This window comes from Gobio gobio, assembly GCF_949357685.1.
Source record: "Gobio gobio genome assembly, chromosome: 22".
NCBI classification, from domain to species: Eukaryota; Metazoa; Chordata; class Actinopteri; order Cypriniformes; family Gobionidae; genus Gobio; species Gobio gobio.
Window position 1 is genome coordinate 19,536,773 of NC_137118.1, and position 13,664 is coordinate 19,550,436.

The following is a 13,664-nucleotide window of genomic DNA, read 5'->3' on the forward strand; positions in this document are numbered from 1 at the left end:
GTATACTAGAATATAATTAAAACTGTGATTATTCTATAGTTAAATGTTAATTTCTTCATTTCAATGTAACGGCACTCAAGTATAAAGTACATTTTATGCACGTCAAGATTTTCAGAGCGTTTTGGTTGAGCGCTCGCTTCATTTCTCATCGTTTGTGCTCTGTGGTGAAAAGTGATTTCATTAAGACTATATCTGATCCTTGCTTAACTGACACTGCTAAAGGAGAGACAGAGCGCCTAATTAGATTCACACACACACACACACACACACACACACACTGTATAATTAGAGTGGTTGTTGGCCTTTGTGCTTCAGTGAACAGAGTGATGTTTGAGTGGGTGGAGGGAAGGAGTCTACCCTTAAACACACACACACACACACACACACACACACAAATGATGTAGTCCTTCGAAAACATGGCAATCCACCTTCATCATTTCCTTCCTCATGCATTACATCGCTCCCCTGACTCCTTTACCTTTTTCAAACCTTTTTTCCTTTCTTCACTCTGCCCACACAGATGTAATTTTCTGCTCTTTGGCTGTTTCTGGAAGATAACTGTACTCTGTGATACATGTCACATGAAGCCAAACACACACACTCTTGCTCTTGAGCAAACATCCGTCAGGCCTCCTTCTGCTTTTGTTAACACACATGCTAATGCAAAACAGGCCAAGCTGTTCCTGTCACCCCAAATGATGCAGCTAGAACAAGTCCATCGCACCCACACACACACACACTCGCAGGAAAAGAGCAGGTCAGGCGAGGGCCGCAGGTCGAAAATAGAAAGGAACACTGATGGAGAGAGTAAATAGGAGAGAGACTGATGGCTGACCTGATGAAATGGAGAGAGTATAAATGGTGACACATGGGGCCATTTTCCTGCACTCCATAAAGAATGTATTATAATAATAACCAGGCTCTTATGTTAATTTGCTGCATTTCATATACACTTTTGTATTCAATACTTTTAATCTTTTGTGAAATAGTTTGCTTTCCTCTACAGTAAATGCCATTTGGTTTTTTATTTTTATATGCAATGGCATTTAATACATTTTAGGTCTGGCTTATGTGTGACTGCTTTTTGGGGCCACTGCACTTTATTTTAATTTCACTAATTATCAGTTTTAATGTAATTTAATTTAATTAGATTTTTATTTTTTATAATGAAGTAAAATAAAATGTTACTTTAAAGGTGCACTGTGTAAATGTTAGTGGTATCTAGCGGCGAGGTTGCGAATTGCAACCGCCCACCGCTCACCTCTCCCTTGCGAAGCACGTAGAGAAGCTACGGTGGCCGACACAGGACAAAGATGTCATCGTCTGAGACAGCAGGGAGTAGCTAGCGCTCTGGAGAGAAGTTTGTCTGTTTAGGGCTACTGTAGAAACATGGCGGAGCAAAATAGTGATTCATTGTAAGGGGACCCGCAGTGTATGTAGATAGAAATGGCTCATTCTAAGGTAATAAAAACATAACGCTTCATTATGTAAGGTCTTTATGCACCACTGAAAACATAGTTATGTATATTATATTGCATTTCTCTCAATAGATCATCATAGATACTACACACTACACCTTTAATTTTATATTAAGTTCTCATCTCTTATAATTATATATAAACCTCATTTTACATTCAAATCATTAAATTAAATAATTAGGAAAGTGAGAAAGAGTGGTAGAATGTAATTTCTCATGAAAATGTCTCTCGTGACCTTTCCTCTGGTACATTTCGCTAACTTGTGTAAAGTTGATACTGATTTATGAAGTATTGATTTTGTTGGTATGGTTCTATGTAGACTGTAATGGGAGAGTAATGCATGCAATTTGTGTTCTGACAGCCGTGAGCTTCTGCAGGAAGTGCTGGACTCCGACCTCAGCAATGATGCTTTTCCCTTCTCCACACACAAGATAGTGAACGCCGCTGAACACAAGGTAACGCTCTCTCCTTCTCCCTGTCCTCGCATCTTTGTGCAGTTTCAGCTCTGTCAGACACATTTGCTCATGCTCTAATTAGTGGTTCTTGCTTCAGAACCACTATAAAAAGAAATGCATGAAGCTAGAATAAAAGTTTTTATTTGTTGTTGTTGTTTAAAAGCAGAAAGTCTGTTCTTTCTTTTGGCATATTGCATGTTCAGATATTCATAAAACTAAATATTCTTGGGGCAATGAAACTTTAGTGAAAATGATCAAAAATGCTGGCGGTGACTGGCAACTTTTTTCAAAAACACTGGCGGGGGAAAGAGTTAATTAAATAAAGTAATCTGCACATCATGTAATTAATTAGATTAAGAATTTTAAACGCTTGACAACCCTAATAAAAACTAAAACGACAATTAATCTCGTGGACACTTTCTGCATGCATGTGTACGTGCGTTTGTGTGTATGTTGATCAGGCAGATGGGCTACTTCCACTCTTGTGACTGTTATAGACACACAACTCTATTGGCTGATGTCATGCACTTTTATCTCTGCTCACCGCACCTCACCCCATCACACTCTTTCTCCCACACACCTCAGAATGTGGTCATGCATAACAGAGGATATCAAGATAATACAGAAGCCAAAAACATTTATAGTTTGTTGTTTATAGAATCAAGCACCATTATACATTTATTTATGCATACATTAGACGTTACATTAGATGTTTTTTCTTTATGACCAAAGGCTTACAGCAGGGGACCCTCCTTAAATAACCTGGGTGTCACCGGTGGCCAATTGAACAGAATAACTAATAGTATTTTTACAAGCATGAATACAACCTAAGCAAAGAACTAAAAATGGAATTAAATCAGAATCATTTGTTCATTTAAAGCGGTGATGAATTGAGAAGTCAACTTCCTTGAGCTTTTGATATATGAAAGGTCATGATAATATAAGAATATCCTATAAGTTTCAGAGCTGAAAACGTCCTTATTAGTAAAAAAAAAAAGCTTTTATAGACACCAGGCCCAGCAAACACCCGATCTCAGAATGTGCCCGGCTATGACATAAGAGTGTAGGGAAGCACTGCCTCAACAGAAGAAGAACAACGCCTGATTCTGTAGCCCCGCCCACCGACTCGTGCCGCTAACCTAACACAGGCCTACATGGAGCTAAACCGGATAGAATTTCTAAACATACCGCATAAGCTTCATTCGGATTCCAATATTACAAGCGCATTGATGAACTTTATTTCTAATGAATATCCAGCTCACGTGGGGAAGACATTGCGTGTCTGTTCCTTCATTTAACCACATAGTCATTTGAGACGAGCACACAAGCGACTCAACCATGTATGGGCCAGCGTCCCGGGGCTATGCGTTTTCCAGACGGGCTACTAAAATGTAAGCCCGGCCTGCCGAGGAGCTTAAATAGTGAAATAGTACGGTTCGCGCTTATATCCACCGATCGGGCGGGCCAAGTAATAAAAATAAAACATTCCAATAAATCGCGGATGAAAATACCCTATTAATACCCTATTCGTTATGATGTTTTTGAATGTAACAACTATGCAAACATCATAAGTTGACCTCAGACAACAGTATATATGTATATAAAAAAGCCAGTTCATGACCCCTTTAACAGATTTGTTAAAAAAAATGCCAATATGATTATCCATTTTTACTAATTTCATAATCACAGATAAAAATAATAATTGGTAAATGTAACATGTGCATATTAATTGATTGTTTTTGATGATCAAATTGTAAATGCTTAAATCTGTTGATCAACATGCTTGGGTGATTTGATCTTTAAAAAATATATATATTTTTTTTATGTATCAATTTCTCAAAAGATTATTGCATTTTTACGATATCATTGAAAAATTCAGTTGTGTTGCTTAATATTTTTCAGGATTCAAAAGAACAGCATTTATTTGAAATATAGATTTTTTTTGTAACATTACAGGGTTGGGGAGTAACAAAATACATTTTTAAAAATACAAGATTTGATTAGCTGTATTTCATTACAGTTACCTTTTAAATGGGTGGTAATCAAATTAGTTACATCTGAAAAGTATTTTAGATTACCAAAGGGATTACTTTGAATTTTAATGTCATTTATTTAATTTAAACATTAATGTAAACTGTTTATTTTGTACTGTCCTGAATTAGCTATTTCATATAATAGATGTTTACATATACTCCACAAGACCAAATGCCACATTAAAAAATTGACATACCCTTGAATCTTAACTGTCTGTTGTTATCTCGACGACTGTTGTTAGAATTGTTAGATGCAAACTCACAATGTGAGACACAATGTCAGAATTGTGAGATAAAAAGTTGCAATTAACTTTTTTTATTTGTATATTTAGGGCTGAAACGAGCTTGAAACACAATGCATTAAGAGCAGGGGGTGAAAACTTTTGAACAGGATGAGGTGTACATTTTTCTTTTTTGTTTAAAGATCATATTTTTTCATTTAGCACTTCTCTTCAAAAGCAAACAACTACATGTTTCCCAGAAGAAGGAAAATTCATTTTTTTTTCATTTAGCACTTCTCTTCAGAAGCAAATAACTACACGTTTCCAAGAAGAAAAAAATATCATATTTTTTCATTTAGCACTTCTCTTCAGAAGCAAATAACTACATGTTTCCCAGAAGAAAAAAATATCATATTTTTTCATTTAGCACTTCTCTTCAGAAGCAAATAACTACATGTTTCCCTGAAGAATAAATAAGAACAATTTACCCTGTTCATCCAATTAAACAATTTACACACCCCAGATCTTAATGCATCATGTTGCCACCTTGAGCATCAAAATTTATTAATTTTTATTCTAACATTGTCTGCATTTTTTTTGCTTGAAGAAATATTGTGGAAAACAGATGCTGTTTAAAATAATATGTTTATGTTTGGTGGTTCTGTTGTGTTACATACATTAATAATATTCCAATGTATTCTAAAGTATTTAGATTAAGTTTCAAAACTTGTGTAATCTAACAAAATACATTACAAATGACTTCTTAAAGTATGTATTTTGTAGTATCTGTAGTGAAATGTATTTTAAAAGTAACCCTCCCAACCCGGCATTAGAAATGTCTTCACTATCTCTTTTGATCAATTCAATGTGTCCTCGCTAAATAAAAGTATTAATTAAAAAGAAAAATCTTATTGACCACAAACTTTTCAACAGTAGGGTATATGCTGCGTAAATGCAGTTTTTGTGACATTTAAAGGTAGGCACATCTGAAATCCGCTTGTAACTTGTATAACAAACAGAAATATAAATGCATTTTTCAACTACTGATTGTTTCAAACTAAACCCTTTCAAAGATTTGAGGCCATGAACATTGCATACAGCAAATCCTTTGGCTAGTTCTTCCTAGAAGGGCTGCTGGGAAAAATACCAACTTCGTTCCTGCTGTACTGATAAAAACCTGTGCAGTTTGATATAAATTGCATAAAGCCAACCGATCAGATTGCCACAGACTTTTGCTGGTCCATGAACAGTCTGCAGATGCGGTATCTAAGGCTAGGACTAGTGGATTTTGGGTAACAGGGTACCAACCTTACAGTGTGTTGAATTGAAATCCAACAACTGGCGGCCAGATATGCTTCACCGTGTCTCCCTGCAGGTTACAGTTGCGAGCGCAGGGCTTGTTTCTGGCTGATAATGGTGTCCTTCACATGATCTGAGCCCTGCCACATTTCTTTCAGCCCCTCAGGCCTTGCACAATTAACAGTTTCTCGCTGATGACTGCAAACACACAGTAATACACACACTCGTATGCGTCTGTTACCACTGCAGGTTCTGGAGAGCGGCCAGCCTATTATCTAAGTGACTGTTGTGTGCTGTGCTGTTTAGTGCTGTTGATACTGTATCTTGATCCCTGGTTGGGTGTTAATGCGTGTTCGGTAAGAGTGAGAGGCAGGTACAGTTGAGCTTTCTGAAGAGTGAAGGCAGCTGAAGTCAGTCGAGGCTGGACTGATACGTCAGGAACAGTGTACACTCCTAACCTTGACATTTACAACATTATCATTTGTTTTAAATTACACTACCATTCAAAAGTTTTGGGTCAGTAAGATTTTGTTTTGAAAGAAATACTTTCAAACATTAAATTTAACATTTACATTGTTACAAAAGATTTTGGTAACACTTTACTTAGCCTTACTTAATGTACTTAAAAGTATTTTTAGTGCATTAATTATGCCTTGTAATGCACCTTATAATGCATTGTATGGTCTCATGAATAATTGTAACCCCATGTATAATACATTATAAGAAAGTATAATGCATTAAAACATGACAAACAAACAATTTTAGATTTAACAAGGAATCTGTGACTATTATAATGCATTTTAACTTTGGCTACAATTATTTATGAAAAGATATCATGCATTATAAAGTACATTATGGATTCCTTTATAATGGATACACATAAAAGGCCTTATTCTAACAATCTGAGCGTATGGTCAGGTGCACTTAGAGCATATCCTCTGTTGTTAGTTTAACGACAGAAAAAACACACAGATGGTCTACAGAGGGTCGAAAAGGATTGTACGTAGTCTCTTAATGAGTCATGGGTGTGTTTTGGGTGTAACGTGCAATAAACCAATCAGAGTCTCATCTCCCATTCCCTTTAAAAGCCAGTTGCGCTTGCACCTTGGCGGATTCGCTATATATGGCGGAATTTGTCAGCGGAAAGACTGAATGCTTCTCCACCTTGGAATCCTTTTATTTTGAATATTTAAAAATGTTTGTTTGCTGTGTAACCTTTGTGTGTAACAAGCAGACTGTACGTGCATTGTGCACCCGCCTATAGGTGCACATTACTGATGTGCCCTTTAAGTAACACAAAAAATACTACCAGGTTTTTGTTGGTCAATGGCGCAGTCGATTTCAGTTGCCTCAAAATAACAATGCGCCTGAACACACCTCGTTTTCAGACCAGCACACCCATAGGTGAACAGATGAGCGTGAGTGCATTTGCTATTTAACCAACGTGGCGCTGGACGTATAAAAAAAAAGATAACCGCGTTGGTCTGAAACTAGCAGAAAACACTTGTCACGCCTGACGTCGCATTGCGCCGGGTGTATGATAGGGCCAAAAGGCTTTAAGTAAAGTGTTATCAAGATTTTTTATTTCAAATCTGTTCTTTAGAACATTCTATTCATCAGAGAATCCTGAAAACATGTATCACAGTTTCCACAAAAATATCAAGAGGCACAAAATGGTTTTCAACATTGATAATAATCAAAAATGTTTCAAAATCATCATATTAGAATGATTTCTGAAGGATCATGTGACGCTGAAGACTGGAGTAATGATGCTGAAAATTCAGCTTTGATCACAGGAGAATATATTACATTTTAAAATATATGAGAACATAAAACAGTTATTTTAAACTGAAATGATTTGTACAATATTATTGTTTTTACTGTATTTTTGAGAAGAGACATTACAAAATCTTACCAGCCGCAAACCTTGTTTGTATGAAAACAGTTTATTCAGGTATTTTAACATGTCATTTTTATTATTCTTGAGTAATAATATAACACTTATACTTCAGATATATTTCCACTGTTTTGTAATTTTGTTTCATTTAGTCTCTCCTGTCTTGTTTTTTTTCCCGATAATAACCAGCTGACACGTACATTATCCCGCTTATTGCATGATTACTTAGAAAATAAAAAATGAATGGACATTAAATATTTGAGTTGAAATTATTTGATCTTTTTTACAGATTTGCTCAAAGCCTCCACACCCAGGATGATAACTATAAAGATAACGCACAGAGAAACGATGTGGTTGGAATCACATTCCGAACAACTATATCCTGAAGAATGATAAAAACATTGACAGCCAATCAGAATCCATCCTGCTGTAACAAGCTCGAACATTTAAAGTGACAGACAACCACGCGCTTAGAATAAACAGTACGATATCATCTGCTATAGTTATCTTTATAACTATCGTTCTTGGTGTGAACGGGTCTTTAATCAAGTAATCCAGAGAGCAATGTAATAAAACAAACTACAATACACTTGTGTGCATACATGCTTCCTTATACATAACAAATGGACTCAATATCCAGGAATATCTTCTGCACGTATTTTCAATCTTTATTTTGTGTGTGTGTGTAGGTGAGGGCCATGCGTCTGTCGTTTGTGGGTGAGATGGGCTGGGAGCTTCATATCCCGAAAGAGTCGTGTCTGCCCGTCTACCACGCCATCATGGCCACCGGTGCCAAATATGGCATCTGTAATGCCGGCTACAGGGCCATTGACTCCCTGAGCATTGAGAAAGGTATGGTTTAGTGTCATTACTACTATCACTGTAATTGGTATCACTATCAATATTCTTTTGACTTGGGCCAGTAAGCAAACGCCTAGCAACCATCCAAAACACTCTGGAAACCACATTGCAGAATGTTCAAAAACACCCAGAATCTAGTTCTAGAAAAAATATGTTTTCATAACCCCTCATGCATTGAGATCTGTTTCTCCAGGTGCCGCAGTAAAACTTTGCTTTTAGTGTCAAGATCAATTGATTTACTCTGGGATTCTGTTGATGAACAGTGTTTGAGCCACTAAGGGTTTCACTCAACAGATCTCAATTGATCGTTTAGAGTTCTGTAGAACGTGCATGGAGATGCATTTTCGATTCACACTGTAAGCATAAAACATCATTGTATCGCTCTCCAATAGAGCCACATATATAATTCATTCTTAGTGCTTCTTTCGATGCAGCTTAACACTGAACCGCAGCAGTTTTTCTGCACCAGCACTGGCCGAGCAACAGTAAAACCGCGCATGCTGCTGAAGGTCAGGTGGAGATAATAGTTAGACGTAATGTAGGTTGGTAGGTGTCCCTTATGCATTTAGCTCTTACTGGAATTGAAGGTAAGAGTAGACAGCTGGACACAATAAAAACTCATTACTGGAGCTGTACACTTCAGCACTTCCACTGCACTCTTGAGACTCCGCTTCACTGTTCACTATGTAGGTCATATCTACTAGACTGTGTGGTTTAAATACTCTACCTGAGTTCATGACTAAGAAATAAGATTTAATATATATTTAATATGATTCAGTCATAACGGAGTAGAATTAAACCGCATTTTATTGATAAGAATGGAATGTACATAGTCTTTGTCTTGGTGGAGTAGATCTGCTATGCTCCTGCTGCTGGCATGGCATGAGCTACTGATGAAACATACACATAAATACAGTGAAGAGGATACAAGCTGCTGCAAGGAAAGCAGGGACAGCCCTCTAGCAGGCCCTCTAGCAGCCCATCTACCAGATCTAGGCAGGTGGTGCTGGGGAAGGAGATGGGCTAGGAAAATTCCCTCACGTCACTGCAATGAGTTAAGCCGGTTCAGGGCGGAAATAATAACAAATTCAAAATTATTATTTCCTAAAAATTCACAAAAATCTTTGGTCCACCGAATAAAAGTTATTGTTTTGCAGCCTACTACATTATCATTCAAAAATTTGGGGTTGGTTAGATAAAAAAAAAAAAAGTGAATATGGTATTACTGTGAATAATTATTATTATTATGAATAATCATTTATTATTATAATCAGTGTTGAAAATGCCAGTCAAATAAATGTCATCAGTGTTTTTATTTTTTGTGTAAACTGTGATGCGTTATTTGATGAATAGAATTTTCAAAAGAAGAGCATTTATTTGAAATGGAAATCTTTTTTGTCACCTTGACACATTTAATGCATCTTTGCTGAATAAAAATATACATTTCTCAACAAAACAACAACAAAAACATTGTACTGACCCCAATCTTTTGAACGGTAGTGTACATGAGGGAAGTCATTATGTTCAAAACATTTTTAGAATTAATAATTTTTTTGTTGTTGACAATTATAGATCTTTTTTTGCATAAACTTTGGTTACACTTTATTTTTGAGTTAAGGTCTCGCTATTAACTAGTTGCTTATTAGCATGCCAATTACCAGGATATTGGCTGTTTATTAGTACTTATAAAGCACATATTAATAACTTATTCTGCATGACCTTATTCTACATCCCTTAATCCTACCAAATACCTAAATTTAAACTTAAACACTACAAAAAACTACCTTACTAACTATTAAAGGGTTAGTTCACCCAAAAATGAAAATTCTGTCATTAATTACTTACCCTCATGTCGTTCGACACCCGTAAGACCTCCGTTCGTCTTCGGAACACAAATGAAGATATTTTAGTTGAATTCTGATGGCTCTGAAAGGCCTCCATTGGCACAATGCACGGTTCACTCTCAAGACCCTTAAAAGGTACTAAAGACGTCGTTACAAAGTCCATCTCACTACAGTGGTTCTAAAATAACTTTATGAATCGGCGAGAATAGTTTTTGTGCGCAAAAAAACCCTATATAACGACTTATATAGTGATGACGATTTCAAAACACGGCCTCATGAAGCTTCGAAGCGTTTTGAATCAGTGAGTCGAATCATGATTCGGATCGCGTGTCAAACCGCCAAACTGCTGAAATTTGGCGATCCAAACTGCTGATTCGACTCACTGATTCATAACGCTTCGAAGCTTCATGAGGCCGTGTTTTGAAATCGTCATCACTATATAAGTCGTTATTTAGGGTTTTTTTGCGCACAAAAACTATTCTCGCCGATTCATAAAGTTATTTTAGAACCACTGTAGTGAGATGGACTTTGTAACGACGTCTTTAGTACCTTTTAAGGGTCTTGAGAGTGAACCGTGCATTGTGCCAATGGAGGCCTTTCAGAGCCATCAGATTTCAACTAAAATATCTTCATTTGTGTTCCGAAGACGAACGGAGGTCTTACGGGTGTCGAACGACATGAGGGTAAGTAATTAATGACAGAATTTTCCTTTTTGGGTGAACTAACCCTTTAATAAGCAGTAAATTAGGAGTTTGAGGCAAAAGTCGTAGTTAATAGTGAATATGTGTTCCCCATTCTGAAGTTTTACCAACATTTTTATAATATAATATGAAACCAACAAAGATCACATTTTCTTTTTTTTGTATTATTTAAATAATTTTGAATGAACTGTCTGTCTCTCAGGTTACAGGCATTGGCATGCAGATCTGCGTCCTGATGACACTCCACTAGAGGCGGGACTCGCATTCACCTGTAAGATGAAGACCTCCATTCCCTTCCTTGGTCGTAAGGCACTGGAGGCCCAAAAGGCTGAGGGTCTGCGCAGACGAATCGTCTGCTTCACAGTTGATGAGTAAGTTTCACTGTTATGAATGTAGACATAATGAAGGAGGCTGGAATATTAACATGGTAAAATAACTTTCTCAGAAATCGCTTACTGCACCTTTAATGGACCCTTGACTTAATTTTATAATCATTTCTGTGGTTATTGCTCTGTTTTCTTTAAAACGTCACAACAACAGTAAAAAAAAAGTAAGCATCAATTCAGCAGATGTACTCCTGAATGAGATCTTAGGGGTTGAAATTCAAGGCACAGCAGTAGGCTAATATCAGTGTGTTCATAGCCTCGGGTATCTGGCAAGTTTTTTGACATTTATTTAAAGACCGTCTGGCTTAAAAGTGAATAATTGCTGTAATGCCGAACTAATGCTATAATATGTCACCTTACATTTGACTGATAAGGTTTTTCAAGGAGATATCTGAGTTTGCCCCCCACTTTTCTTGATTGTCCGCTTAAAGTTTCATTCTTGCCTGCCATGAGCATTAGTAAATAATATTTCAGCAGTCTGATGTTTTATATATTGCCTAAGCACAGTTTGTAGAAGTTGAATTCACAACAAATTTGGAATCAATCTATGATCATCATAAAACATTTTAAAAGTTAAAATCAAACAGCCAGGTCTAAATATGGCGTCTAGGATCTGGCAGTTTTTCTGGACGAGTGTTCATGTTATTTAGGGATCCTCATTTGATCAGCACTGATGTGTTGTTTGTCTTTCCTGCAGAAAAGTGCCAATGTTTGGTCTGGAAGCTATTTTCCGCAACGGCGTTCCTGTGGGCCACCTGCGGCGCTCCGAATTTGGATTTGCCATTGACAAGACCATTGGCTATGGTTATATTCGCAACCCAGATGGTGGTGTGGTGAGTACTGTGCGATAGCTGTCTTTCTAAAACTAGTGAGCTGTTTTATTGCTGCATAGGCACTCTTCCAAAATGAGGACGTTAAAAGTTAGATGACAACATCATTTTGGTCTAGTCTAAAGGCGTAATTACATTAGCGGGGCAAAAATGTAATTGTCTGTTGTTAGTAGAGGAGTGATGTATGAAGCACAACTCGCACAGCATCTTTCAAACCAACCAACGTGACCAACTTGAACCTGTTGCGAAATCTGCAATTTTGAAATCTTTTACCCTTCATGAGAGGGACATTGTGATATGTGACGTGAACCACGTCTGTGCTTCATAACGATACTTCTTGCTCAAGCTCATTAATACTCGTATGACAGTAGAACGGGAGCATTGATTTTATTTGGTTTATCTGAAGAAAGTCATATACATTGGGGAAGGTGAGTGATGAGAGAATTTTCATTTTTGGGTGAACTATCCCTTTAAGGCAGCATCAAAGGCAATCCCAGAATTCATTGCACAGAGTGAAAAGGTTCATCTAAGGTGGTGGACGTTGTAGAGATAAATGTTACTCTAAATTGTTTTTTTTTTTGTATTTAACAAAATATAAATCTTTGAGTTAAAACAGATGGTTTTATCCCATTTTTTTATGTGCTATGTATTTTAGGCATATTAGATTGCATCATTAGCTTAGCAACATGCTAGTATTTAAAGGTCCCAGTATACTCACGGTGAAGTTCTTTTTCGTTCTTTACTTAGGGGGAAAAAGAGTATTGTTCAAACTGTATGAATAAAGGATTTTTGAAATAGAAAATGCTTTTATTTGAAAATAATTTTCATACTGCAGTGCATATTTTTCATATTTCGATTTTTTTATTGAAAGGATGGTAAATACTGGTAAAATGTACCAAAAATCACATTTAAAAAGAAACACTATTTGGCATACCATAAAAATAACTGTAGCCCATCTATCCATCTCATAGTGAAAACCATATAGCCTACCAAAATTTAAATAACAGTAGAAGTAAAATCTTATTGTACTTTTTAAAATATCTGTGTACCATCTTACATTCCAACGTACAAGGGAAGATTGGTCCCATCAGCGGGGCATGCAAACATGACAGTCACGCGGCTCTTAGACGGTAAGCTTTTCTTTGACTGTTAGCGTTTTTAAGACTCTGTTTTTACACTCGCGATCTTCTAAAATTAGAATGACACTCCGTATTTCTTGGCACACTCGTTTTATGCGTATTTAGCGCCACCTATTGTTGCCGGTGTATTATTGACATGTAAAAGTCTAGACCCTGAATATAAGACACGCCTTTTTTCCCCAGATGTATGTAAAAGCCCTATTCGCACGGGATTAGTATTATCTGGGGACCTCTGGTGATTTGTAATAATTGCAGAGAATGTCTGTGATCTTAATCCAGTGCGAATCGACCATGTCTGTAATTTGTAAAGTAAAAATTCCCCTGTAAATTACCTACCATATTTCGCCAAACACAGAGGTCCTGTGATAATATTAGTCCCGTGTGAATCGGCTTCTCTGTGATTTGGCCAGGGTTAGGCGGATCGTATATAATTTTTGCAAGGTTTTTGTTCCCTGTGCGCATTTCTATCTTTATCTTTCACGAAGAATGGAGCTAGGCTGCATATAATGCGCACCGTTAT

At 36.8% G+C, this 13,664-nt stretch overlaps 1 protein-coding gene across 4 annotated transcripts in view; it reads left to right on the forward strand.

The window, feature by feature from the left end:
* sardh (sarcosine dehydrogenase) overlaps nt 1–13,664 on the forward strand; it is a 72,806-nt gene that overhangs the window by 47,263 nt on the left and 11,879 nt on the right. For all 4 annotated transcript variants that reach the window (XM_079804518.1, XM_079804520.1, XM_079804521.1 and 1 more), the window contains 4 exons: nt 1,840–1,933; nt 8,073–8,235; nt 10,992–11,160; nt 11,873–12,008. In XM_079804518.1, the coding sequence (XP_079660644.1) occupies nt 1,840–1,933; nt 8,073–8,235; nt 10,992–11,160; nt 11,873–12,008 (562 nt within the window). The remainder of the gene's footprint in view (nt 1–1,839; nt 1,934–8,072; nt 8,236–10,991; nt 11,161–11,872; nt 12,009–13,664) is intronic.